The 25,380-nt window shown below is 47.8% G+C and overlaps 1 protein-coding gene and 1 long non-coding RNA gene across 3 annotated transcripts; one reads left to right on the top strand and one right to left on the bottom strand.

Annotated features, from left to right (window-relative positions):
* Positions 1 to 8,958: 8,958 nt before the first annotated feature.
* Positions 8,959 to 15,606, bottom strand: LOC128322814 (uncharacterized). Its single transcript, XR_008306020.1, has 3 exons — positions 15,511 to 15,606; positions 10,606 to 10,771; positions 8,959 to 9,005 (listed from the first exon to the last, which is right to left on the bottom strand). It is a non-coding gene; the product is annotated as an uncharacterized LOC128322814 (long non-coding RNA).
* A 1,309-nt stretch (positions 15,607 to 16,915) lies between these two features.
* On the top strand, positions 16,916 to 22,490 carry LOC128339622 (integrator complex subunit 3 homolog). Of its 2 annotated transcripts, XM_053283864.1 has the most exons (7): positions 17,354 to 17,399; positions 17,887 to 17,910; positions 18,588 to 18,616; positions 19,798 to 20,400; positions 20,581 to 20,706; positions 20,999 to 21,229; positions 22,195 to 22,490. In XM_053283864.1, the coding sequence occupies exons 4-7, from the start codon at positions 19,896 to 19,898 to the stop codon at positions 22,389 to 22,391; spliced, it is 1,059 nt and encodes a 352-aa protein (XP_053139839.1). In that variant the 5' UTR covers positions 17,354 to 17,399; positions 17,887 to 17,910; positions 18,588 to 18,616; positions 19,798 to 19,895; the 3' UTR covers positions 22,392 to 22,490. The 2 variants fall into 2 exon arrangements, with proteins under 2 accessions (XP_053139838.1, XP_053139839.1); XM_053283863.1 differs by having other exon boundaries at positions 16,916 to 17,910.
* The last annotated feature ends 2,890 nt before the right edge of the window (positions 22,491 to 25,380 follow it).

The raw sequence follows: 25,380 nt of genomic DNA, 5'->3' as shown, positions 1-25,380 counted from the left end.
TAGTATTCATGTGTGAGGCAATGAGTCGAAGGCTTTCTTGTAATCAATCCATGCAACACTTAGATTGGTTTTTCTTCTCTTGCAATGTCAAGATGTCAGATGTTTGGACAGGGGGCACAATTTCAGTGTTTGCCCTAGGCACTATTTTCCCTAGATACGCCTCTGGTTGGAATCAAGTCACACTCACCAAATTTCCTCCAATGTGTCATCCGATTTGTGCACAATTGGTTGCCATGGCTGTCCTTGCTTGGAGGAAGCCTGCACAACCAGTTCCTTCTCCTATGCAGTCTCCCAGACTGCAAATGTCTGATAGCATGCCGGGGAAATTGAGGCAAACTGCAGGTCTATTGGCCATTATGTACAAAGGCAGCCTGTGTGCAGTATTTGTTTGCACACATCTTTCTTAATTCACCTAGAGGCACATACACAATAGCTTGTTTGTTTTCAAGAGTAATTTTTTTTTTTTACTCATGATTCTTTTTTCTCTTTAATTGAAGTCTACTGCAACCATCTAACTATGAAAGAACAGGGTTATTTTCCCATATGTATTTGGTTACATAAAAACATCACAATAGCCCTGCTGGATCAGGCCCAAGACCTTTTTACTCCAATATCTTGTTTCATACAGAGGTCCACCACAAGCCCACAAGCAAGAGGTGAAGGCATGACTTCTCTCCTGCTGTTGCTCCCCTGCAAATGGTATTTAGAGGCATCTCGCCTCTTTGACTAGAAGTGGCCTATAGCCCTCAAACTAGTAGTCATTGATAGGCATCATCCATTAATTTATCTAAGCCCTTCTTAAAGCCATCCAGGCTGGGGGCCGTCATCACATATTGTGGGTGATGCCTAACAATTCAATGGGTTAAATTATGTGTTGTGTGAAAAAGTACTTCCTTTTGTCAGTTCTAAATTTCTTGGCAGTCAGTTTCATGGGATGATCCCTGGTTCTAGTGTTTTGTGAGAGGGAGAAAAAATTCTTTTTATCCACTCACTTCATATCATGCATAATTTTATAGACCTCTATCATGTAGGTCCCTCAGTCATCCTTTTTTCTAAACTAAAAAGTCCCAGTGTTGTAGCCTTACCTTGTAAGGAAGGTGCTCTAGGCCTCTGATCATCTTGGTTGCCCTCTTTTGCACCTTCTCCAATTCTTCTTCTTCTTCTTCTTCTATTATTATTATTATTATTATTATTATTATTATTATTATTATTATTTCAATTTCTATACTTCCCTTTCAAAAATGGCTCAGGGCAGTATACAAAGAGAAATAATAAATAAATAAGATGGATACCTTTCCCCAAGGGGCTCACAATCTAAAAAGAAACATCAGATAGGCACCAGCAACAGTCACTGGAATACTGTGCTGTGGGTGGATAGGGCCAGTTACTCTCCTCCTGTTAAATAAAGAGAATCACCACGTTAAAAGGCGCCCCTTTGCCAAGTTCGCAGGGGTTAGGGTTTTGTCCTTTTTAAAATATGGTGGCCAGAACTCTACACAATGTGGCCGCACCATAGATTTTTATTATTGGAAGTGAAGGACTTTGCGCTGTCTCTTGTCTCAGTGACATAGGAGGACAGACTAGTGAGTCAGAGGGCTAGAGGGTCAAGACATTGGTCATCCCTTCTCTACTGCTCTGACACTATCCCTTTGGAATGTAGATTGCTAATCTCAGGGACACTTCCTCCTTCCTCTCTCCCTTCTCTTCCTGTTCCTTCTACCTTGCAACATGCAAGTTCCTCTCCCTGCACCATGTGTACAGAGATACAGAATAGGGGTGTGCAATTCAGGTTTTTGGTGATTCGGTTTGGGACCTGAACCAAATCACCCCTGTTCTGTTCTGTGCCCGAATATGGGCTACCCGAATCACCCCTGATTCGGTTCGGATTCGGATTAAATCCGCATCTGAATATGAATCTATTTGGGTAAAAAAATGGGGCCCAGGGGCAAACTAGCGGGGCGGGTTTGTAGTGTCCAATGGGTGGAGGCTACCACCCAAATTTGAGGGGGATTGGGCAAAGGGCTGATTTTGGGGAAATTTTTGAAGTTTTAGTGTCTTTGGGGCAGATCAGGGGCATAATGTGGGATCTGGGCCAAAAGAGAGGGGTGGGGTGGTAGTGCCTAATGGGTGGAGGCTACCACCCCAATTGCAGAGGGATTGGGCAAAGGGGTGATTTTTGGTGAATTTCTGAAGTTTACGCATCTTTAAGGTTTTCCCCCATGAAGGGTGTATTGCTTCACTTCGGGGGGAAAGGGGTGTCCTAGTGCCGGGTGGAGTTGGTGGTAGTGCCAGGTAGGGGCAAGGAAGCTACCTGAATTTTTTCAAAGGATTTGGGCACAGGGCTGATTTTTGGCGAATTGTTGAAGTTTATGCATCTTTAAGGTTTTTCCTCATAAGTTATAATGGAGCTTTCAGCAGCCCCATAAGTGCACTTGGGGGGTGCTGGGGTGGCCCAGAGATTGATGGGCCACCCCAGTGGCCCTAGAGTTGATTCATGGTGTCTCATTGAAAATCTCATTTGCTATCATAGAATCCACACTCAGAAAACCTCAGAAACAACAGAACCCTGTACCCCATGGGTTAGAAACCCATGGGGGTGGTTGGCACCCTATGTGCACTACACCACCACCCGCTCTGGGCCACCCCAGCACCCCCTAAGTGAACCAAAACTAGAAGCATACGTAGATGCAGACTGGGGTGGAGACCTAACAGAAAGGAAATCTACCAGCAGTCACATAATTTTCTATGGAGATGGAGCCATAAGCTGGTCAAGCACCAAGCAAGACATAACAGCATCATCAACCACTGAAGCAGAATATGTATCAGCTGCACAGGGCTGTCACGAGATACAATGGCTGTGTCAACTACTGAAAGATCTAGGTACAGATGTACCACAGCCCATACCAGTGTATGAAGACAACCAAAGCTACATTCAACTCTCCAAACAAGAAGATGTAAAGAGGCGTACCAAACATATTGATGTGAAGTATCATGTAGTGAGAAGTCTGCAAAAGGATGGACTAATCAAGCTGATCTACTGCCCAACAAATGAAATGCTTGCAGATCTACTCACTAAGCCACTACCAAGACCCTGCTTTGAAAAGCTGAGAGAGAAAATGAATCTTGTGAACTGAGTCACGAGACATCGAGAGAGGGTGTTGGAAGTGAAGGACTTTGCGCTCTCTCTTGTCTCAGTGACATAGGAGGACAGACTAGTAAGTCAGAGGGCTGGAGGGTCAAGACATTGGTCATCCCTTCTCTACTGCTCTGACACTATCCCTTTGGAATGTAGATTGCTAATCTCAGGGAACTTCCTTCCTTCCAGCCAATTCCTTCCTCTCTTCTTTTCCTGTTACTTCTGCCTTGCAACATGCAAGCTCCTCTCCCTGCACCATGTTTACAGAGATACAGAATCCATCTGCATCCAGCTAGCTAGCTAGATTAGAGATCCTAACTCCTCACTTTCCTATCTAGAATGGAGTTCTCTAATAAATACAATTTATATTGATTTGAAACTATGAACTGGCTAAATAAATAAATAAAGTTACTTTACTCTCAGCATACATGCATGCCTAACCAAATTCCGCTGTGTTGTGCCTCTGTGCACTCTGCTATAATGAAAAAGGGATTAGGGTTTTGTCCTTTTTAAGACATGGTGACCAGAACTCTATACAGTACTCCAAATGTGGCCGCACCATAGATTTGTATAAGGGTATTTTACATTTAGAACATTAATTAATTAACGTTAATTAGTTAATTAATATAATATTTAAGAGAACGCCTTCTTCGCTATGAACCTCACAGCCCATTGAGGTCATCTGGAGAGGTTCATCTGCAGTTGCCACTGGCTCGTCTGGTGGCTACTCAGGGATGGGTCTTCTCCGCTGCTGCCCTGAGGCTTTAGAACACACTTCCTGTTGAAATAAGAGCCTCCCCATCTCTTACAACTTTTAAAAAGGCAGTCAAGATGCATTTGTTCACCCAGCATTTTAATTAGATATTGTTTTAATTGTGTTTTTAATAGTTTTAAAGTTTTAAATTTTAAATTGTAATGTTTTAATCTTTTTATTTCTTGTTTTTATTGTTTTGTTGTAAACCACTCAGAGACTTGCATTTTGGGCGGTATACAAATGTGTTACATACATACATACATATGATATTAGCAGTTTTATTTTCAATCCCCTTCCTAATAATTACAAGCATGGAATTGGTCTTTTTCACAGTTGCCACACAGTGTGGCAGCATTCCTTGAATAGTGTACATTGCAGAGACCTCTGAAATTTACATCATTGTAGCAATATTTAGGAATCTGTACTTCCAGTAACCAAGATTTTTTCCATCGCTAAAAATGTCTGCATAATACTGCTGGGTTCCCACGCATAGCTGGCTCTATACAAAAATCCTCTTTCAACAGGGTGCTTTAGCAATATTGCTTGTTCTTTTGCATATGGGGCTCTTGCTTTCCTTCCTTCCACTCAGCAGCTGCCTGAGCTGTTTTATGTAAAATCCTTGAGTTTATTGTTCTGTTCTGCTGCTACGCATAAACAAGCAACATGAGAGATCAGCAGGAGGCCTAGATTGACCATCTCATCTACCCTTCCATGAGCAAAGTCTGAGAGTCAGTGCACAGAGAGTAGGGGCAGGATCCAAAGGTAAGCACATTGAAATCTCACTCATGGTTGTGCTTATATCTGCCATTAAAAGTGAGGCCTTAAAAATACTTAAATTTTGAAGTTTGGTGGAAGAGTGAGGAGAAGAGCCAGGTGAGAGAAGGGGGTTGGGAAGAGCTGTGCTCAGCTTCTAGCTTAGCGGTCACATTCCCTCACACTTACACAAGGCCTAGTTTTTACAAAAACAGACATGGTTGTCAAATTGTGACCTCACTTCATACTGCTGGTGGTGGTTACATGGTCAAACCCACAGCGGGTGTGTGTGTGTGTGTGTGTGCTGCTCATACAAAATAAGCACATCAGGGAAAAGATCAGGCCAGATCATCACTTCCTAACATCATCCCAGAGTGCAAATCTCTAGCAGGAGGAGGAGTCAGTCTGCCTCTTAGAACCTGGAGACAACATGCAATTTTCCTTCATTTTGGGATAGGCCACAAGGATTTGGTAGTTCATGCTAGTTAATTTCTTTATTGTCTTTGGTTTTAATGTGTATTGTTGTAACTTCTCTTTCCTCCACTCCTTTTCAAAACCAGGAGCTTACCCCTTTGCTAAAATAAACTGCTGATCTGTGTTTCGTGTGTCTAACCCCCAAATTCCCCATGGCCTAGTAGTTTGGGGCACACTGTTGTAAACAGGGCATAGCTCTGGGGCTAGCCATCCTACCCCATCAGGAGGGCCATTACTTGGCAAGTTTGAGGGGGGAAAGGGTCCCTGTTGGTTCTGCTGGACTTCTCAGCAGCGTTCTATACCATCGACCATGGTATCCTTCTGGACCAACTCTTAAGTGTAGGGACTGGAGACAATGCTTTGGAGTGGCTTTGGACCTTTCTTTGAGGGGAGGGTCCAGAAGGTGGTGCTGGGGGACTACTACTTGGCTCCTTGGCCATTGGCCTGTGGGGTCCCACAGGGCTTGGTTTTGTTCCTCATGCTATTTAACATCTACATGAAACTGCTGAGAGAGGCCATCCAGGGACTTGGACTGAGTTGTCAGCAATATGCAGATGACATTCAGCTCTGTCTCTCATCACCTGATCCTAGGGAGGCAGTGGATGTCCTGAATTGGGGGCTGGAGGCAGTGATGGGTTGAATGTGGGCTAATAAACTGAGATCGAATTGGGCAAGATGGAGGAGATGTTGGTCAGTAGGAGAGCCAAGCAGGATGATGGGATTCGAACAGTTCGGGATGGGGTTTCACTCCCCTTGAAAGAGCAAGTATGCAGCTTAGATGTATTGCTGGACCTGGCTCTGCTTTTGGATGCTCAGATGGAGGCGGCAGCTAGTGTGCCAGCTGTGATCCTTTCTCAAGAAGGAGATCTGGTCACAGTTACCCATGCCTTAGTCATGTTTATTTATTTATTTGATTTTTATACCGCCCTTCCAAAATGGCTCAAGGCAGTTGTGACTGGATTACTGTAACACACTCTTCATAATGTATGAATAACTGCATATGTGTACAGATTGGTACCCTCCTACACTGTACACATATTGTACATGTGCTAATATAACATGTGAATACAGCTTTTGTCTTTATCTTAAAAGTTCAGGATCATATATCTTTCTTTCCACCTGTAGCTTAGGGGTGTGCATTTTGGAATTTTCTTGTTTCGATTTGTATCTGAATCGAAACATCCCCGTTTTGTTTTGTACCCAAATTTTCTGAATACGAATCAGCCCTGTTTTGTTTTGTAGCTAAATTTTCCGAATCCGAATCGATTTGGATTTTTAAAAAGGGTCCCAGGACAAAAAGAGTGGGTGGTGGTGGTAGTGTCCAATGGGTGGAAGCTAATACCCAAATTTCAAAGGAATTAGGCAAAGGGCTGATTCTTTTTGTGAATTTTTTTTAAGTTTACACATCTTTAAGAATTTTCCCATAGGGAATAATGGGGATTCCAACAAATGTATCGCTTCAAATCAAGGGGAAAGGGATGACCCAGAGCAGAGTGTGGTGGGTGGTAGTGCCCAATGGGGGCAAGGAAACTTCAAGAATTATTTCAAAGGAATTGGGCAAAGGGCTGATCTTTTGTGATTTGTTGGTTTACGTGTCTTTAAGATTTCTCCCATGGGGAATAATGGAGGTTTCAGCAGCCCCATAATTCCACTTGGGGAGCACTGAGGTTGCCCAGAGCGAGGGGTTGTGTAGTGCACATAGGGTGCCAACCACCCCCACAAGCCTGTGGGGTACTGGGTTTTGTTGTTTCTCAGGTGTTCATTGTAGATTCTCTGGTAGCATATGAGATTTTCAGTGAAAAACAAGAATCCACTCTCATATGCTACCAGAGAATCTACACTCAGAACACCACAGAAACTGCAGAACCCAGCACCCCATAGGTTAGCAACCCTTCCCCTGGCCAATGTGAAGTCAGTAAAGAGTGGGAAGAAGCAAAAGAGCCAATGGGGAACAAGCAGGGAATTGTCAGCAGGTCAGCCCATGATTTAGGTCACTGATCAGTAGGCTGGAAGGGTGGGAAATTCAAAGAGATGTCAAACACAAAATGGAGACTGACTCAGAGATCACCACAAAATGGAGGTCCGAAACAACAAAATGTTTTGTAGCCGAAACAGGGACGTTTTGTTTTGTATACAAAACTTTTGGATCTGGAAAATTGGTGTTTTGTTTTGTCTACCAAACATCCCAAATAGGCTGTTTTGGGTACAAAATGTTTTGTATCCGAAACGTTTCGCACATCCCTACTGTAGCTGTATTTGAAGAAGCAAATCTCAGTTGAGAGAGCTTTCTTCCCTCTCTCATGCTCTGCAGTTTGTCTTTGGATTGGTGTGCGAATTGGTTTGACTTGAATGAGGTTCTATGTCAAACTGGTGCTGTTCGACCAGTTTGAGTTCAAACTGGACTGGCCCTCCAAAACGGGGGGCTGGTCAAAGCTTGAGCCAAACTGGGCCCAATTCAGCTGGCTCTGATTGCTTGCAAAGGGGGATTCCCATTTACAAGCATCAGGGGAACCTAAGAGTTTGGAAAAGGGTGGGCAGGCAGCAGGCAGACAGGCAAGTCACCTTATCTGCTGTGGCAGTGACACGGCTCCTCAGCAGACCAGTGTCTCCCCTAGGCCCTGCCGGTGCTCCCCCCATCAGCTGGGGCTGGTGGGGCCCAGTTTGGGGCTCCCCTCTGAACTGGGCCCTCACCGGCCTGAACTGATGGGAGGAGTGCTGGCGGGGTTAGGGGAGCTGCCAGCAGCCCATCGCCACTGTGCTGCCACCCTGGCATATAAGGTGACTTTCCACCCACCCCCATCTGCCCTTTTTCAAACTCTTAGGGTTCCCCAATGCTTGTAAAGGGGAATCCTTACCCAATTTCCCTTTGCAAGCATCCTTAACTGGGTCAAACCGGGTTGACTCAATTCGACCAGGTTCTAGGGCACAAACAGAACTGCCAGCCAGTTCTAATGAACTGGCTTGTGGACTGGGCGGCTCGATTTGAGTCGGTTTGGACTTTGGCTCAGTTTGAGTTGGGCCCATGCACACCACTAAGCTGGCAGTGCTGTTGGAGGACCGGAGTTCAGTGGAAGTGGTTTAAGGGTTTGGGTTTGGGTTTTTTGCAAAGAGACCAGATGGGGAGAAGAGAACAGAGAAGGAACAACCTTACACACCTTTAAACTATTTTAGTTGTGAGGGGACCTTGTCACTGGTATGCCTAAAGTCACCGCTTCCTGAGAAACAGAAGGATGTAGGAGGAAGTTAACATTGCAGTTTGTGTCTTCTTCCCTCCACTTAAGGGCTATGAATGAAAAAAGAAAATGAGGTTCTCCAAATAAGCAGTGTGGAGAGCCAGAAGGAGTTTAGTGGGGAGAGTGGGCTTGACATGGTCTGCAAGCATGTTCAAAAAGCAGTTTGGGACCACGTTTTTGTTTTGTTTTTTAAAGGATACATGGCATCAAGGCTAATTTTGTCAACTGTCACACATTTCTGGAAGTCAATTTAATGGCCATGTCACCCACAAGGAAAAAGTAGCGCAGTTCCTGGCCTGATGCAAAATCGTACTGATCCTCAATAAGCCCTTATTACTGTTCTGTCTCCTGAATTCAGGCAAGAAGCAACAGATGTACTATTGTAATGATGTCATGCCTCAAAGCTCTCAAGACCACACCATTTTGAGCATGGTACAAAGGGCTAAACAATGGGAGAGAAACTTTGTAAGTTTTAAACCTAAAGCCTATTTTGCTAAGGCTTTAAAAACCAATTCATTTAAAACACTAAAAGAAAATTTACCACACTGACAGCAATGACATTTCTATTTGATGTATCTTGAGCAAAACAAGAACTTAGGTGAACTCACATGTTGGGAATGTCTGGGTTCAAGAGGTTTTATTGGCCAAGCCTCATCTAAAGTCAAGGACAACATCTCTGTATCAAAACAAAGCTTGAATCTGTATACATTTATGTCACAAGAGGCCATATGAGGTTTAGAATACTTCAAATGGATTCACTTACATGCATCCTCGGTTTCTAAACATTATTAAACATTATTGGAAAGTATTGACAAGTGTATGAAAAGATAACACATGGCCATTTTTATTTGAATTCCTGTCTGATTAGCAAATAGTTTATAGCTTGTGTATCAGATAGTTTTCATTCTCTGGTGATTTTGCTGCCTTTCTGCCTTTGATTATCTCATTGTATGAAATATCTGCTTTGTCTTTTCTCAGAAGAAAAAAATGTAAATTTTCCCTCCACTCCTAATGTCATGCTCATACCATCGTTGTTGTTTGACTTTTTCTGACTCAAAACCCAGGAAAACCCTGAATCATTTTTATTTGGTGTGGAGGCTGTTTGGATTGAGGCTTCTGAATAATATAGCTTCTGAAAGAAGGGGAAATCCCTGCCTATTCTTTTGTTCTGCGTCCTCCTACACAAAGAATCCCAACACCGCCTAAATTATTATATGTAATACAAACATGTCTCAGACTGCTTTTTCCCCAGATTGTTCTATAGTCTTATTAACACACACACATTATTGTACATGCTGTGGACAGCATTTTGAATGCATCACAGACAGCCAAGACATACAGATCAGACCCCAATTAGGCTTACTGCTGCCATTTTTTTTAACCCTGCAGAAGATGCTCCTCTGAAATACTTAGAGCTGCAGAAAGACTGTTGATTGGAGGTAGCATTGCCAACTCTGACTGAAGCTGTTCAGAAGTCCCTCCCCAATATTTTCCCATTTTTTTCACAATATATTTATTAATAGATAAGTAGCCATTACCATCTCTAGGATTGCCTTTCAGTCTTTGCTGGATATTTTTGTATATTTCTGGAGACTCTAGGCCAATTCTGGAGGATTGGCTACTCTAATTGAGGGAGGTGAGATCTGTAAATTGAAGAGGGCAGTGATGGGCCCACTAAAGAGTCATGTTTGTTTTCTTATAATGGGACTAACCCTATCTCCAAGTCTATGACAGTATTATGTCAATTAAACTGCATCTTATATGGATCTGGATGGTAGCTATCAAAGGTCCTCAAATACCTGGTTTCCAGACTTATCCATAGATTTAGAAGCAGCTTTGTAGTATTGAGAGTTCATTGCTACCCTCTGAATGGATAAGAAACCTTAATAAAGGTTTTTTGGAAGTTTTTCCAGGTACCGTTTGCAGATGGCATACCTAAGAGGTGTTAAGAAGAGATTCTACAGTAGCATATAAAATAATCCAAAGCTAGATGATGTTGGTCAAGTATACTGTTTTGATTATGAATAACTTTTGTTGTTGGGTTTGGGGTGGGGGGGTTGGCTTCTTTTCACTGTAGTCCCTATCCCCAGTCATTTCAGATGTTATGGGCATTGCTGCTAAGCCAAGTACTACATCTGTTCTTTTGTGCTTCCCAAAGGTATTGAGGACGGGATTTATATACTAAATATAAATCAGGCCTGGACCATAACAAAGGCTTCTAGACACTCATCAGACAAGGAAAAACATTACATTACCACAGAGGTTGCTTTCCAATTCCATGTCCTTTGGCTCATTTGCTAAAGATTACAGGTGGTATTTGCTCTGTAAGCAGCTTTCCACAGTACACCTCCTCTTAGCTTGTGACACACGATGGTCTGGATTGCATAGCTGAATCAGTGGGTTGCTGATGGATGGATGTCCCTGCATAAAAGAAGGTTGCATTAGATGACCTTTTGGTCAGGTTCTTTTCTGTCCTATGATTCTGTTGACTCATACAGGTGACCAGAGGCGTATCTAGGGTGGGGCAGGCAGGTCATGTGCCCCGGGCGCCACTTCAAGGGGGACACCATTTTTTTAGAATTTTAAAAAAAATGGCCACCAAAAACAAAATGGCCACCGTGCATGCTCAAATGGCCTCTGTGAGTCCCTAGGCCATGCCAGGCCTCACAGAGGCCATTTGAGCATGCGTGGGGGCCATTTTGTTTTCAGCCATTTTTAAAAAAATGGCCACGGCACATGCTCAAATGGTCCCTGCGAGGCCCTAGAGGCCAGAGGGGGGAGGGGAACCTTTGCAGACCCCTCATGGCCTTTAGGAAGCCCCTCGAAGGGGCTACAGGTGAATTGTTTTTTAAAAATATTAATATAATATAAGTCACTGTACACATATTCAGATTGGCACTATGTACAGAGAATCAGGGCTTGTGAATACCGAGCTGAAGCTTATGAGCTAGGATTGTATTCATTTGCTCTTACTTTGCTTCTTGTGATAAGTGAGTTAAATATGATGTCTTAATAATATGGCTATTAATGGTGATTTTGTCTTTGAATCAGTGTGAAATCCTTAGTTTTAAAGCCCACTGGGAGTTTCTTGCTCTCTTTCTCTCATTTTAACTGTCTGAAATACTAGAATATATTCCAAGCAGTGACGCAGTTTACTCTGCATATCCTTTAATTATTTTCAAAGTGTCTGGGAAAAGTCAAATTCTCCATTTATTTTTAAAACTTATGTAATAGTGATGCTACAGTGCATAGTAGAGAATTAGATAGGCACTTCTGTTTAGTTTTCCAAGTATACCTCCACATAGTATTTGGGTATTTCATGAGCTCCAGCATACTGAAATTTGCAGTTTTCCAGCATTGTTTGGTCTGGCTATGTCCACTGCCATATAGTTTTTGAAATATTAAAAGATTAACAAGCTTGACTTGTATTTTTCAGCTGATGTTATGGTAAACTTATCTGAAAGATGGGTGTCAGATGTTTGGACAGGGGGCCCTTGTGCATCAGAAAAATATGTTCCAAAGGGCTGTGAAACCCTCAGGGACATCTTTTGGGGACACACAGTGGGCTTCAGAGGGAAGGGGAAGTCAAAATGTTCATTTTGACTGTCATTGGACACTCTCCCACGAGTGCAATGGAGCAGCAGCAGTCTGGATGCTGACATGGATTCACATGTGCCTTGTCAGCATTGGTATCAACCAGTGTCTTTATGCCACCTTTATGCATTATATATTTTGTAAACATTCCTATGGCAAAATACATGTGTTGCTACATTGTATTCATGACAGAATCATGCCATCTTCTCCATAACTGGCCACTGATAGCCCCTGATATAGTTTGATTGATTGGTCGGTCAATAAAAGATATTACAAAAACAGCATAAAATGCTAGTGCTGTTTCCTTTTAAGGAAATTGAAGTGGACTGCCATGTAAGCATACTTGGAATCAGTGTCCTTGAAAGCATATTATGTGTACAAATAAGCCCTATTCACAAGTTACGTTCAATGCACAAACAATGGTACACTTCATATCTGTAGCCTGTGTTTGAGGGGCCTGTACCCAGGTCCAGCTTTTAAATGAATCCATGTACAAGCATTCACAGAAAAATGTGTACATGTGTAGCATCTGTAACATATGAAGATAATCTAACATATGAACATAATCTAACATCTGAATAGGGCTATAGATATAAAGAAAATCAGAATTTATCTGATAGCTTTTTCAGCTCAGTACAGAAAGGAGTGCTTACACATGCATTGTAGAATGTGGAGCTGGTTTTATCACCTTTTTGAGACAGAGGAAGCTACTTATGGATGTGGATTTTAAAACATCAGCACATGTGGCACAAGAAGTCCATATAGAGTTTTGTGACCCCTTTGCATTTGTGCACCTTTTGGAAGTTTGGAATTCATGAAGCTATAAAATGAAGGGATTATTGAAAGAATAGTTGGGTGCTTTTAGATTTTATGTATTAGCCCATATGAAATATTAACATAACTAGCTGAACCCGCACAGAGCATCTGTGCGGTAGTTCACTTCCTTTTTGGGGTTAGTTGGGAGAATTTGTTTGGCTGGTCCTCCCACAGCCCTCTCACTCACTCTGTCTCCCCCACAACAGCTCTCTTGCTCGCTCTGCCCCCCCCCACCGCCTCTCTTGCTCGGTCTGTCTCTTCCCCCCTCTGCGCCTCTCTCGCTCGCTCTGTCTCTCCCCCGCGTGCCTCTCTCGCTCGCTCTGTCTCTCCCCCCGCGCCTCTCTCGCTCGCGCTGGCTCTCGCCCCCGTGCCTCTCTCGCACTGTCTCCCCCGCACCTCACTCGCTTGCGCTGTCTCTCCCCCGCGCCTCTCTCGCTCGCTCTGTCTCTCCCCCGTGCGCCTCTCTCGCTGGCTCTGTCTCCCCCCCCGCGCCTCTCTCGCTTGCACTGTCTCTCGCCCCCGCGCCTCTCTCACGCTGTCTCCCCCTGTGCCTCACTCGCTCACTCTGTCTCTCCCCTGCGCGCCTCTCTCGCTCACTCTGTCTCTCCCCCGCGCACCTCTCTCGCTCACACTGTCTCTCCCTCCACCGTGCCTCGTTCGCTCTGTCTCTCCCCCGCGTGCCTCTCTCGCTCGCTCTGTCTCTCCCCCCGCGCCTCTCTCGCTCGCGCTGTCTCTCGCCCCCGTGCCTCTCTCACGCTGTCTCCCCTGCACCTCACTCGCTCGCGCTGTCTCTCCCCCGCGCCTCTCTCACTCGCTCTGTCTCTCCCCCATGCGCCTCTCTCGCTGGCTCTGTCTCTCCCCCCCCGCGCCTCTCTCGCTTGCACTGTCTCTCGCCCCCGCGCCTCTCTCACGCTGTCTCCCCCTGTGCCTCACTCGCCCGCTCTGTCTCTCCTGCGCGCCTCTCTCGCTCACTCTGTCTCTCCCCCGCGCACCTCTCTCGCTCACACTGTCTCTCCCCCACCGCCTCTCTCGCTCACTCTGCCTCTCCCCCCACCGTGCCTCGTTCGCTCTGTCTCTCCCCCGCGCCTCTCTCGCTCGCTCTGTCTCTCCCCCGCGCCTCTCTCGCTCGCGCTGTCTCTCGCCCCCGTGCCTCTCTCACGCTGTCTCCCCTGCACCTCACTCGCTCGTGCTGTCTCTCCCCCGTGCCTCTCTCGCTCGCTCTGTCTCTCCCCTGCGCGCCTCTCTCGCTCACTCTGTCTCTCTCCCACGCGTGCCTCTCACTCGCTCTGTCTCTCCCCCGCGTGCCTCTCACTCTCTCTGTCTCTCCCCCGCGCCTCTCTCGCTCGCTCTGTCTCTCCCCCGCGCGCCTCTCGCTCGCTCTGTCTCTCCCCCGCGTGCCTCTCTCGCTCGCTCTGTCTCTCCCCCCCGCCTCTCTCGCTTGCACTGTCTCTCGCCCCCACGCCTCTCTCACGCTGTCTCCCCCTGTGCCTCACTCGCTCACACTGTCTCTCCCCCGCGCACCTCTCTCGCTCACACTGTCTCTCCCCCACGCGCCTCTCTCGCTCACTCTGTCTCTCCCCCGCGCCTCTCTCGCTCGCGCTGTCTCTCGCCCATGTGCCTCTCTCGCTCGCGCTGTCTCTCCCCCGTGCCTCTCTCGCTCGCGCTGTCTCTCCCCCGCACCTCTCTCGCTCACTCTGTCTCTCCCCCGCGCCTCTCTCGCTCGCGCTGTCTCTCGCCCATGCGCCTCTCTCGCTCGCGCTGTCTCTCCCCCGCACCTCTCTCGCTCGCGCTGTCTCTCCCCCGCACCTCTCTCGCTCACTGTCTCTCCCCCGCGCACCTCTCTCGCTCGCTCTGTCTCTCCCCCGTGTACCTCTCTTGCTCACTCTGTCTCTCCCCCGCGCGCCTCTCTCGCTCGCTCTGTCTCTCCCCCGTGTGCCTCTCACTCTCTCTCTGTCTCTCCCCCGCACCTCTCTCGCTCGCTCTGTCTCTCCCCCGTGCGTCTCTCTCGCTCGCTCTGTCTCTCCCCCGCGCGCCTCTCTCGCTCGCTCTGTCTCTCCCCCGTGCGCCTCTCTCGCTCTCTCCCCCTGCGTCTCTCTCGCTTGCGCTCTCTCTCCCCCCGTGCCTCTCTCTCCCTCTCCCCCATGCGCCTCTTGCTCGATGTGTCTCTCTCCCCCAGGCACCTCTCTCGCTCGATCTGGCTCTCTCCCCCACGCGCCTCTCTTGCTCACGCTGTCTCTCGCCCCCACGTCTCTCTTGCTCGCTCTGTGTCTCCCCCCCTGCACGTCTCTCTCGCTCGCTCTGTCTCCCCCTCCCCGCACGCCTCTCTCGCTCGCTCTGTCTCTCCCCCCACATGCCTCTCTAGCTCACTCTGTCTCCCCCCCACCTGCCTCTCTCGCTCTCGCCAGGGGCCGGCCAATTCTCCTCCTCCTGGGTGTGCCAGCCAATCAGGTGCCTCCACAGCCCAGCCAATCAGCTGGGCTGCTGGGGGCTGCTGGGACGCATTTTCCCCAGGGACATCTAGGAGAAATATATATATATATACTAGTGGGCCCGGGCACAGAGCATCTGTGCCTCTAGTTGGGCTCTGCCCGGGCCCACCACCACCACCCGCAGCTCTGGCCGGGCCCACCACTGCTGCCCGCGGCTCCGGCTGGGCCCACCGCCGCCGCCCGCGGCTCCGGCCGGGCCCAACACCACTGCCCGGCCCGCCGCCGCCTCGCCTGGCTTCCCCCGCCGCCTCCCTGCCTCACCCAGCCAGGCCCGCCGCCTCGGCTCCTCGGCCTGTCCTCCCCATCGCTGCCAGGCCAGGCCAGGCCCGCCAGCGGCCATGGCCGCCACCTCTCATAATTCTCCTGGGTGCGCCAGCCAATCAGGCGCCCTGCAGCCCAGCCAATCAGCTGGGCTGCCGGGACGCATTTTTCCCTGGCACACCCAGGAGAATTATATCTATAGATAGTTGGGTATTATTGGTTATTTTAATGTGTATGTATATGTGAATTTTGATGATTTTAAGGATTTATGTATTGATTTGAGTATATATGTGGGTAATTCTAAAACAGTATATATTAAATATCCAGCAAATTTCATCCTTTGGTATGTTTTGAGAAAAATCCTTACAATATTAGGTTGCAGTTGAATGTGTCCCCTTAATGTCTTTTTACAGATTTATTTAATATTGCATACAGCAAAGGTTTTGTGTGGGTGGGTTCTTGTGGTGCAATATAGAGTTTCTATTGGACTCACCTGAAACATGTCCTTTATTTTTATTTATTTTTTCTGGGGGGAACTCTTTAAAAAGTTGAAAAACTTCTGTGGAGAGGGGTGGGAAAGTTGGCCTCATGACTGTAAACTATGAGAGCAGGTCCGCCCTTTCCCGTGCCAGGGATGCACCTAGGCAATTGGGGTGCCTCCAGCAGCCACCCTGCGCCCGCCACGCTGATGGGTGGGCGGGGGGGTGAGCTGAGCAGGACTTGCCTCCCCCCCCCCCCCGGCGGTGGTGACCGGAGTGACCACTCAGCCTGTCCAGTCGGCCCAGAGGCTCTTGTTTACTGTGAGGTGCTACAGCGCACTGGTGCAGTTAAAATAGATTGCCACAAGCACATGATGCCACGGTCTGGAGCGCCTCACAGTTATCACGAGCCACTGGGCTGAATAGACAAGCCCAGCAGTCACTTCGGACAACACCGGGGGAGCAGGTAGGCAATAGGAGTGTGCACGGTTCGATCCGGCACAATAGAAAAGACCGCCGGACCGGTCCGGAGGTCCGGCAGTCCGGATGGGCGGGGGACTGTAACTTTAAGCGGGGGGGTGGTAGTACTTACACACACACCCCCGCCGCTTTTCCCTCTCCGGTGCTGGTCCTTTGAAAGATCTTCTTGGGGCGGCAGAGTTCCTCCCTGCCGCCCCTGCCCCTGTCGTTGTTTCTAAAGGCTTCAAAGAGACGAGAGCTAGCGGCGCGCATGCGCCCTGCGCGGCGCGCACTTGTCTCTTTGAAGCCTTTAGAAACAATGACGGGGGCAGGGGCGGCAGGGAGGAACTCTGCCACCCCAAGAAGATCTTTCAAAGGACCAGCGCCGGAGGGGGAAGAGCGGCGGGGGGGGGAAGTACTACCCCCCCGCTTAAAGTTACAGTCCCCCGTGCTGGACCGGGGGGGGGGGCACCAGACCATGCACACCCCTAGTAGGCAAGTCTTGCTAAGCTCACTCCCCAGCTGCCACTCCTCACTTAAATTATACAAAACAAAAACCCTCTTACATGTTACAGAGGACTCATGCAAGGCTTATTATAAACTTTGTGTCCAACTGTACAAGCAGCAGCTGCAGCCCACCCCTATCCACAAGCATCCCCTTCCTTCAGAATTTGTTAACAGAAGGAGAAAGTGACATGTGGGAAGCAGGGAGGGCAGGACTGGGATGACTCGCCCCTGGTGCTCTGACACTTTGAGCTGCACCCCCAAGACAGTGTTTGGATTCAAACCAGAGCCAGCATGACCAGTAACAGTAACTTGTGACTTCACAGTCAGCCACAGAATTCTGCCATCATGGTTCCCCTTGGAAACCTGCGAAGATTCTACAGCAGGCTCACTTGGCAGCGTTTTAGATTAGCTGAAGCATCTTCGATAAATTGGCTGTCTTCGGCTGTCAGTTTATTAGCAGCTTATCAACTTAGTTGTCAAGATGGGTGGCTGTTGGTCATGTGTGGGTGAAGCAAAATCTAATGGCGGTGTGGACTTGGTTTTAAAAGATGCCCTTCCATTGTTTTAGCCTGTCTGGGCAGAGAACTGAAGCCCAGCCTGCTGTGTTCACACGTGTTTGTGCTCCCTGTGGGAACTTCAGAGGTCACAAGTTCACCACCACTATTCACACCACACAGCTTCTCCTTGAAATGCAGGCGGCCCTCGAAGGTCACCTGCTGGGCTGATTTCCACTGTGTTTCTTAAGCTTGGAGGTCCTAGACCGGTGAAGCTGTATCACTCAGGAGCTACTGGCTGGCTCCTGTGGGCCCATTTGGGGGGTTGTGGGGAAATCCTGCCCACCAGTTGAAGCTGACTTCAAAAGCTACCCCCCAGCACCCCCATGTTATTTCCAAGAACATGCCTAACCTTTTCTTCTTTCATGTTCCCATAGGTCTCACCCAGAGGCAGAACCAAAGTGAGTTGCCCTCTTCTCTACTCTTGACTCCTCTTAATGCTTTTGGCTCTGGTGTGGCCAGCTGAAGGGATGGTGGGGGTGATGACGGGGAGGTGTTCAGACATAGCCCAAACCCAGGTGTGGCATATATTGCCTCATCAAGGTGAGCCCATCTTCTTTCCATGTTCAGAATGCCAGTAATTGGCTGCTGAATCAAATGCCAATTTCATCAACTGTCCCCTGGATACCTTTGGCAGGCTGCCTCCCTCCTATTTAAAACACAAAACAGCATGTATGTGTCCCTTTTGGGGGGGGGCTTTTTAAAAAGTGGGGAAACTACACTGGAGAGGAGTGGGAAAGCTGGCCTCATGACTGTGAACTATGAGAGCAGGCCCACCCCCCGCCCCGCCACAACCCGTCAATCCTCAATGAAAAATACTCTGAGCAAAATGCAGTGAGTGACATTCAACAGCAATTACATTCACTGCTCCCAGATATGGAATCATCCAAAATTAGCAGGGCCAGCTAGAAGGATTAGGGGAGAGGACATACTTGGCTGCATGTGAATTAAAATTAGAGGGAGGGCACATACTAGTAATACTAGTAATACCCCTAGTAATACCCCTAGTATTACTGGGGGAGGAGACCCTCCCTTTCCTGTGATTTGCTACTAAAAATATTTCTCCTTATCTCTGCAGGGATGAAGATGAAGAGGGGGCACTGACAGGTAAGTGGATGATGAGAGTGCCTGCTTCTCCTCAGGGCTCCCCAGCCCCCCAGGGAAAGCCTCCTTGGAGAACTGTTTCTCTTAGAGAATGGAGAGAGATGGGTAGACATCCATGATGGATGGATAGCAGGAGGGCAGGTTCAGCCACCTCTATCCTTTGCTGTTGATGCAGCTGAAAGTGTTAGAGGAGACTGGGGGGGGGGGTGCTCTGTGAGTCACATCTAGCTATCCTCCATTCTAGGAGGAGATGGAGAAAGGGCTGTGGCAGCAGGCAGGTAGGTTTGGTCATTCTCCTTTAGAGGTTGTGCACTTTTGAAAAAGTCCTGCTAGAACCCTTTGCCCACACCCAGCCCCAAAACATCCTCTGGGTCTTTTTCTCCCTGCCTTCAAGAAGAGGAAGCTAATTATTTCCAAAGTATCTCATTTTTTGACAATTACATGGTCAAGATGGAATTGGAGGATCACCTGAAAACAAGGGCAACATTTCCTGGCCAATGTGCTCTGAGCTTGGTCCAAAGAGACTCTTTCTTTCTCCGACCACAGTTTTCTACCTCTAGGAGCCAGGCCCGCATTCCTGAGATCACAGCTATGCTTCCTGCTTATGGCATCCAGGCAGATTTTCAAGACCCCCCACCCCACTAGGCCAAGAGGCTGTAACTGGGGGTTGGTTCGTGAACCAGAGATAGTCCATGTCAACCATCAGCTCCCATTCTGCTCAAAGGAGAAGCTTCTTTCCTCACACAGAAGGGAGAGCCCATAGCCCAGTAGTGGAACAATTGCTTTGCATGCACAACGTCTCCTGTTGAGACTTCATCATCTTCTGTTAAAGGATCTTAGCTAGCTAGGAAAAGGCCTCTGCCCAAGAGTGGCTATCAGCCACAGTAGGGCAAAGAGAGCCAAGAGTATGACTTGGTAGAAGGCAGCTGCACTTGTATGTACAGCAGACAGAGCCTGGCCATTGCACTCCCTTCTGAAGTGTACTTGGTGAGGGTTGTCTTGCCAGTCAGTGCTATGCAATGTACTCCTCTTCATTCCTTGCTTGTTTCCTTGGGTGGCCCACCTCACCCACAATCCCAGGCTACTTCCCAGCTGGCTAACCTAGGCAGAAAAGGGAGGCCATTTCTATCAGGCCTACAAGCCACAATCATTTCCTGATTCCTGCTTTATTTCCTCTCTTTCAGGTCATCCCAGAAACCCAACCCATGTTGCACCATTTTCTGGGGGACTCCCCAGTGTTTTGGGGGACACTCTGGGGAAAGAGCTCATTGAGGAACCCTCCATGCCAGAACCCCTTCCAGCACCTTGCATCACCAACAACATCCTGAGCGAAGTGCTCATTGAGGAACCCTCCGTGCCAGAACCCCTTCCAGCACCTCACACCACCAACGACATCCTGGAGGAGGAGCTCACTGAGGAACCCTCTGTGCCAGAACCTCTTCCAGCACCTGGCATGACCAATGACATCCTGGAGGAAGAGCTCACTGAGGAACCCTCCGTGCCAGAACCTCTTCCAGCACCTCGCATCACCAACGACATCCTGGAGGAAGTGCTCATTGAGGAAACCTCGATGCCAGGGCCCCTTCCAACACCTTGCATCACCAATGACCTACTGGGGAAAGTGCTCATTGAGGATACCTCAGTGCCAGGTCCTTCCATCCTCACAGACACTCCAAAGGAAGCAGCTTCTGTGTCAGAGCCCTTACTAGAGCCTTCCATTGCTGATAATTATCTTCAGCAAGAAGTAGAACTCCTCAAAGTGTTACAGCATGACTATGTCCAGCAGCGTAAGTATTGCGACACCTCAGAAACCTTTTGCATATACACCCAGCACAAAGATCAGCTGCAGTTTTGATACCCAGCCCAGATGATGGACTAAGCCCTAACACTGCCCTTTTTGCAAGTCACCAGTACTCAGCCTTGTCAGCACATACAACATTTGTTCCTTTTTGTTCTCTTTGTTGCAGAACTGAGGGTTCGCCGCATTTCCCAACAGTTCCCTCGTTCTCTCCGGGCCATCAATCTGCAAATCGGACACACGCGGACAAGGCTTATCCGCAGTGAAGTTCGGCTGCAGCGGTGGGAAAGGGAAGGTATGTTCACAGCATGCCCCTGAAATTGCTGCTGGGCTAAGAACGGCTCTTTTGTTTATTTCATGTTGAAATGCTTGATTTGACCTGCATCTAAGGTTTCAGGGGGGAGGCCTGTGAGTGGGTTGTCAGTGCTTGCTGAAGTGTTCCTTCGTTTTCTGTCTTTCATGTGTCCAAGCTCCAGTGCCTGTAATCCAAGCAGCTCCTCAGAGTGAGCAGTGAGGGCAAGTGATGGTGGGTGTGGTAGGATGTCAGCCTTTGCAGCTGACCTCCTGCTTCTTCTTCTCTCTTGCAGATGTTCCTGCAGGCCCTGCTGCACTTCTCCAGCCCTCTGGGTCAGATTCATCATTGTCCTCTGCCTCCCCTGAGGTTGCCTCCATCCCACCCTCCACCTCCACCTCTTCCCTCCTCCTGCATCCCTCTCCACCTCCTCCTCCTTCCCCACCTCCTCTGGAGCCGGACCTCAGCAATGTGAAAGAAACTCTGCAGAGTTTGGTAGAGATGCAGGTCCATCAGCTGCGTGACCGTAAGTCTCACAGAGGCAGCACTCCATAACCTCTACCTTTTCCATCCTCATTGTGATTTTACATTCTAAAAAATTTATAGTCTAAAAACAGAGGCAGGGATACAATAGAAGAAGTAGAGGGAAGCTGAGGTGGGGGCAAGTGGGGGGAAGATGTGTATGTATTTCAGCTGCACCTCCTTAGGACCAGCGAGACCCAGGTTTGAATTCTCATACAGTCATGAAACTCTGTGGGTGACTTTGAGCCAGTCACTTGTCCCACAGCCTAACTTACCTCTTAGGGTTATTGTGAGGGAAAAATAACCATGTATAAACCTCCCTGAGCTGCTTGAGGAAGAGCAGAATATGAATGCTAAAAGGAAAACAAATATCAGCCCTTTTGAGTTTAAGCTGAGATGAAACAGGAAACCAAGGAGGATGATATACAATTGTGCATATTGCAAATCCTCCTTATAGTGTCATCAATGTACATGGGCAAAAGTTCCCTGCCACCGGGAGCATACAGTCTAAAGTTTGGCTTTGGAGAGAGAAGTGAGGAAGAGGAGGAATGGGAGAGGAAAGCATAAGGGGCATTCAATTCAAGCTGATGGAGCTGCCTCTACTGAGGCATTACACCAAAGTCTGCGCAGTGGAGGTGGGTTTTCAGGTATCATTGGAGGGATAGGAGAGAGACGAGGGGCCACATCTGAGTGGCTGTTCCAGACCCAAGGGTCAGCGAGAGGGAAGAGAAAGAGTTGTTTTAGAGAGCAGGAGACCTTCAGGTGGCTCCTGAAGACAGAGAAGCTGGAAGAGCAAAAATCAACCTGATGAGGTGCAAGTTCACTGGGGGGGGGGTACATAGCCATGGAGGGTTTTCAAGACAGAGAGGAGGAGTCTGTGCTGGGCATGGAAAGGGACTAGAACTCCATGCAGGGACTGACATGGTGGAGGACAGGCCCATTCACCCTGTTTGTTTTCTCTCCTTCAAGGCCAAAGAGACCTCCGCAGCAGCCAGGAATGCTTACAAAGCTTCAAGGCACTGAGGGGACAATTGAGGCGGCTAAGGAGCAGACTGGCCAGGGTGGAAGCCACTATGGGGATCGTGGTTCCTCCAAGGGAGCTGGACGTTGCTGAGGAGGAAGGGGAAGGCAAATTAAAAGAGACAACTGTGCTACTATTTACATAAGTAGCAATAAAATGCTGTGTGTATATATATATTTTAAATTAAATATTTGTTTTAATAGGATGTAGAGATAGAACAGCAATAAAACTTGCATATTTATTGTTTTAAAAAATAAAATGTTTTATTTTAAAGAAAATACATTTGTCTTGCTTTGAATATTCTTTGGGTAGAGTTGGGTAAAAAGGTCTTTGGGTCAAACTCAGCTACAGAAAAGACTCTCTTGGCCAGTCCACTCAGGGCCAAGTGATGTTTGAGAGGTTCAAGATGTAGCTCAAGATAGAGAGTTCCTTGCCAGGAGGCTCATACAGAGCTTGTCTGCCCCAACATGTATGGCTAGGGGGCTGGATTTTGGCCCTGAAGAGGGATCTGCCCCGTGTGGAAGAGGATGGAATGGTGATGCAGAAGAGGAAGCTTGATTTAGGGCAGGGCTGCACATCTCCACCCCTCCAGCTGCTGTTTGGCTACAGTTCCCATTAACCCTGACTATTGGCTACTGCGACTACTGGGGACTATGGGAGCTGTAATCAAACAATAGCTGGAAGGCCCAAGTTCGAGGCCAAATGTTATTCTCCAGCCCTCTTATTTTCCACCAAGAGCCAAAGCAGCAGCTGGAGGCTTAGATCCAGGCGGAGTCAAACTGAGTGACTGATTTGGCCCTGGGGGAACAGCTAGGAGGTGGCACCTCCATTTCCTTTGCAGGAAGAAAAGTTGTGGGGGTGGCTCTCTGTAGAGCATGACAGGAAAGAACCAAAAAAGGTAGCCTCATATCAGGCCACCTCCCAGGACCTTCCAGCCTTGCTTGTACTCTGGCAGAAGAACCCAAGGAGACCACCTTTATATCATGAGAGCTCTGTATCAGACCTCCACCCAGGGCAATCCATCCCTGCTGATACTTCAGGGAAAGAGGCCCCCTACATAGCAGGCCTCCTCCCAAATGCAGGATCAGCAATGAGATTAGACCTTTAGCTTCCATGCTGTTTTTCTGCCAGAGAAGAGAGAAGAAGGAAAGCCTGAAAGACAGCACTTGTCACTGCAGATGTTAGATTTGATATGACAATGAAACAAGACAGCAATGCAGGGACCACTGCATTAGCTACACAACTCAGTGGTCTACAGTATGCTAACTGGATGGTCATACATTGATTTTCTTAAAAGGATTCAATTTCCTGGCCAGAGTGACCAACATTTAGTCTACAAATTGTTTTAACTTAAGAGAAATAAACAGCTCTAGGAGATATGACTGTTTTGGATGCCCCTTAATAAAAATGGAACTACTTTTATAGAATTTCCTTATTTTGCCAAGACCAGATGGATGAATTTTGAAAGCACATTTAGCAAATAGTCTCTCTCTCTCTCTCTCTCTCTCTCTCTTTTCTTCTGACAGAGAATAGTTCATATCTGTATCAATATATGCCAGCCCAGGGCCAACTCCAAAAGTAAATGGGATATTTGGCCCAGGGGTCAGGGAGCCAACAAAACAGCAGCTGAAAGTCCCTTGCTGTTGCCTAGCAACTAATACACATCCCTTTGCCTTGGCTCAGCAAAATTGCCAAATCAGATTTCCACATGGATATCACAAGCCACTGCACACCTAACCATGACAGTGCCTGCAACGAGGCAAGAAAGGATGCATCTTGCCAAGAGAAAGGCACACCCCCTGCATTCAAGGGTGGAACTTAGGGGGTCAGCCAGGGCACGTGCCCTAGGCACCACTGAGGAGGGGGCACCACACCAGTTCCTGCCACCCCCACCCCATTGCCCACCGGCCTGGCCCCAGGGCCCCTCAGCCACTTGCCATCCTGCTTGCCTTGCCCTCCTGCTCTGGCCTAGGATCCAAGCAGCCTGCAAACTGCAGAGAGCTCTTCTTCTCTCCCCGCCTCTCAGCTGATTGGCAGGTGGATGGGGCTTCCAGAGAGGCTTCCGTGTAGGCCTCTCTGAAGCCTGAACTTGGCATTCCCCTGCAAGCCAGGAAGGAGACAGGATGGAAGAGTTCTCTGCAGCAGACTCTCTGCCCAGACCATCCAACACAGCTTTTGCAAGGTAGCCTGTGAATTCTTTTTTGTGGTTACCCTCCCCCCACCCCAGGTATATAGGGATCTGCTTGCCATAGGGCTTTGAAATGGGGGGGGGGGAGAGACTGAGAAGTCTCTGAATATTTAATTTAAAACAGATTGGAAAATTTCTGGCTTTAAATTTCTGGCTTTTTACTATCTAAAAAGGCCTGTTGCTTGTTTCATGGCAGAAAATTACAAAAACTTCTGGAACAAACAATATTATATTCATTCATTCATGTATAAATGCACTTATGTTCAAGTTGTTTTGCAACCCAGAAGGTCTGAGTGAGAACTGTGAAGCATGTCTTGTGCTTTTATTTTATTTTATTTTTCTTGTGTGTGAACTGCTCTCCAATAACTCACAGGACTTCAGGGTACATCTGGCCAACATGTGAATGCAGAACCTCCATTCCAGAGGAGATGTGTGTTAAAGGGCTTTAAAAGCCTCATGTGAAAAACCTCCTGGAATCAAACTTTACTGAATTTGTTCAAGAATTCTGAGAAAACAAACATAGGCTCACCCTGCATGGTTGAAAGTCTCCTTTGCTAATCTGCAGTGAGGAGGCCATTTTAATAATTAGTGTTTCTGGTGTGTTCTAGGCATTAAAAGTAGCACAAATATATAGTACTCAATGTATATCACTATATATTGTGAAGTGTCCGTGTGTGTATTCAGTGAAATGTATTTCCAGGCAGCATACTTATTTTGAAATATCAGACTTAAATCCTTGGGGGCCTGGGGTGCGTGGAGGGCCTGGACATTGAGGGGCTGGTGGCCCATTTTAAAATTTCATCTTGGCCCCTTCCAACCTTGCTATGCCCCTGGCAGTCACTACACATGGGTTTCTGCACAACACCTGCACAGAAGAAACTTCCATGTAGAAAATGTGTATCTTGTAAACTGACCTTGAATTTTCCATCCATGACTGGGATATCTG

Source organism: Hemicordylus capensis, chromosome 1 (assembly GCF_027244095.1).
Source record: "Hemicordylus capensis ecotype Gifberg chromosome 1, rHemCap1.1.pri, whole genome shotgun sequence".
In the NCBI taxonomy this organism is placed as follows: Eukaryota; Metazoa; Chordata; class Lepidosauria; order Squamata; family Cordylidae; genus Hemicordylus; species Hemicordylus capensis.
The sequence above is the reverse complement of the archived record's forward strand: the minus strand, read 5'-3'. Positions and strand labels throughout refer to the sequence as shown.

What these genes read in the sequence shown, in the direction of transcription:
- LOC128339622 (XM_053283863.1), top strand. Translation starts at nt 19,896, where the DNA reads ATGCCAGAACCCCTTCCAGCACCTTGCATCACCAACAACATCCTGAGC. An exon ending in GCATGACTATGTCCAGCAGC is followed by an intron (nt 20,401 to 20,580) that starts GTAAGTATTGCG and finishes TCTTTGTTGCAG; the next exon opens with AACTGAGGGTTCGCCGCATT. An exon ending in GCAGCGGTGGGAAAGGGAAG is followed by an intron (nt 20,707 to 20,998) that starts GTATGTTCACAG and finishes TCTCTCTTGCAG; the next exon opens with ATGTTCCTGCAGGCCCTGCT.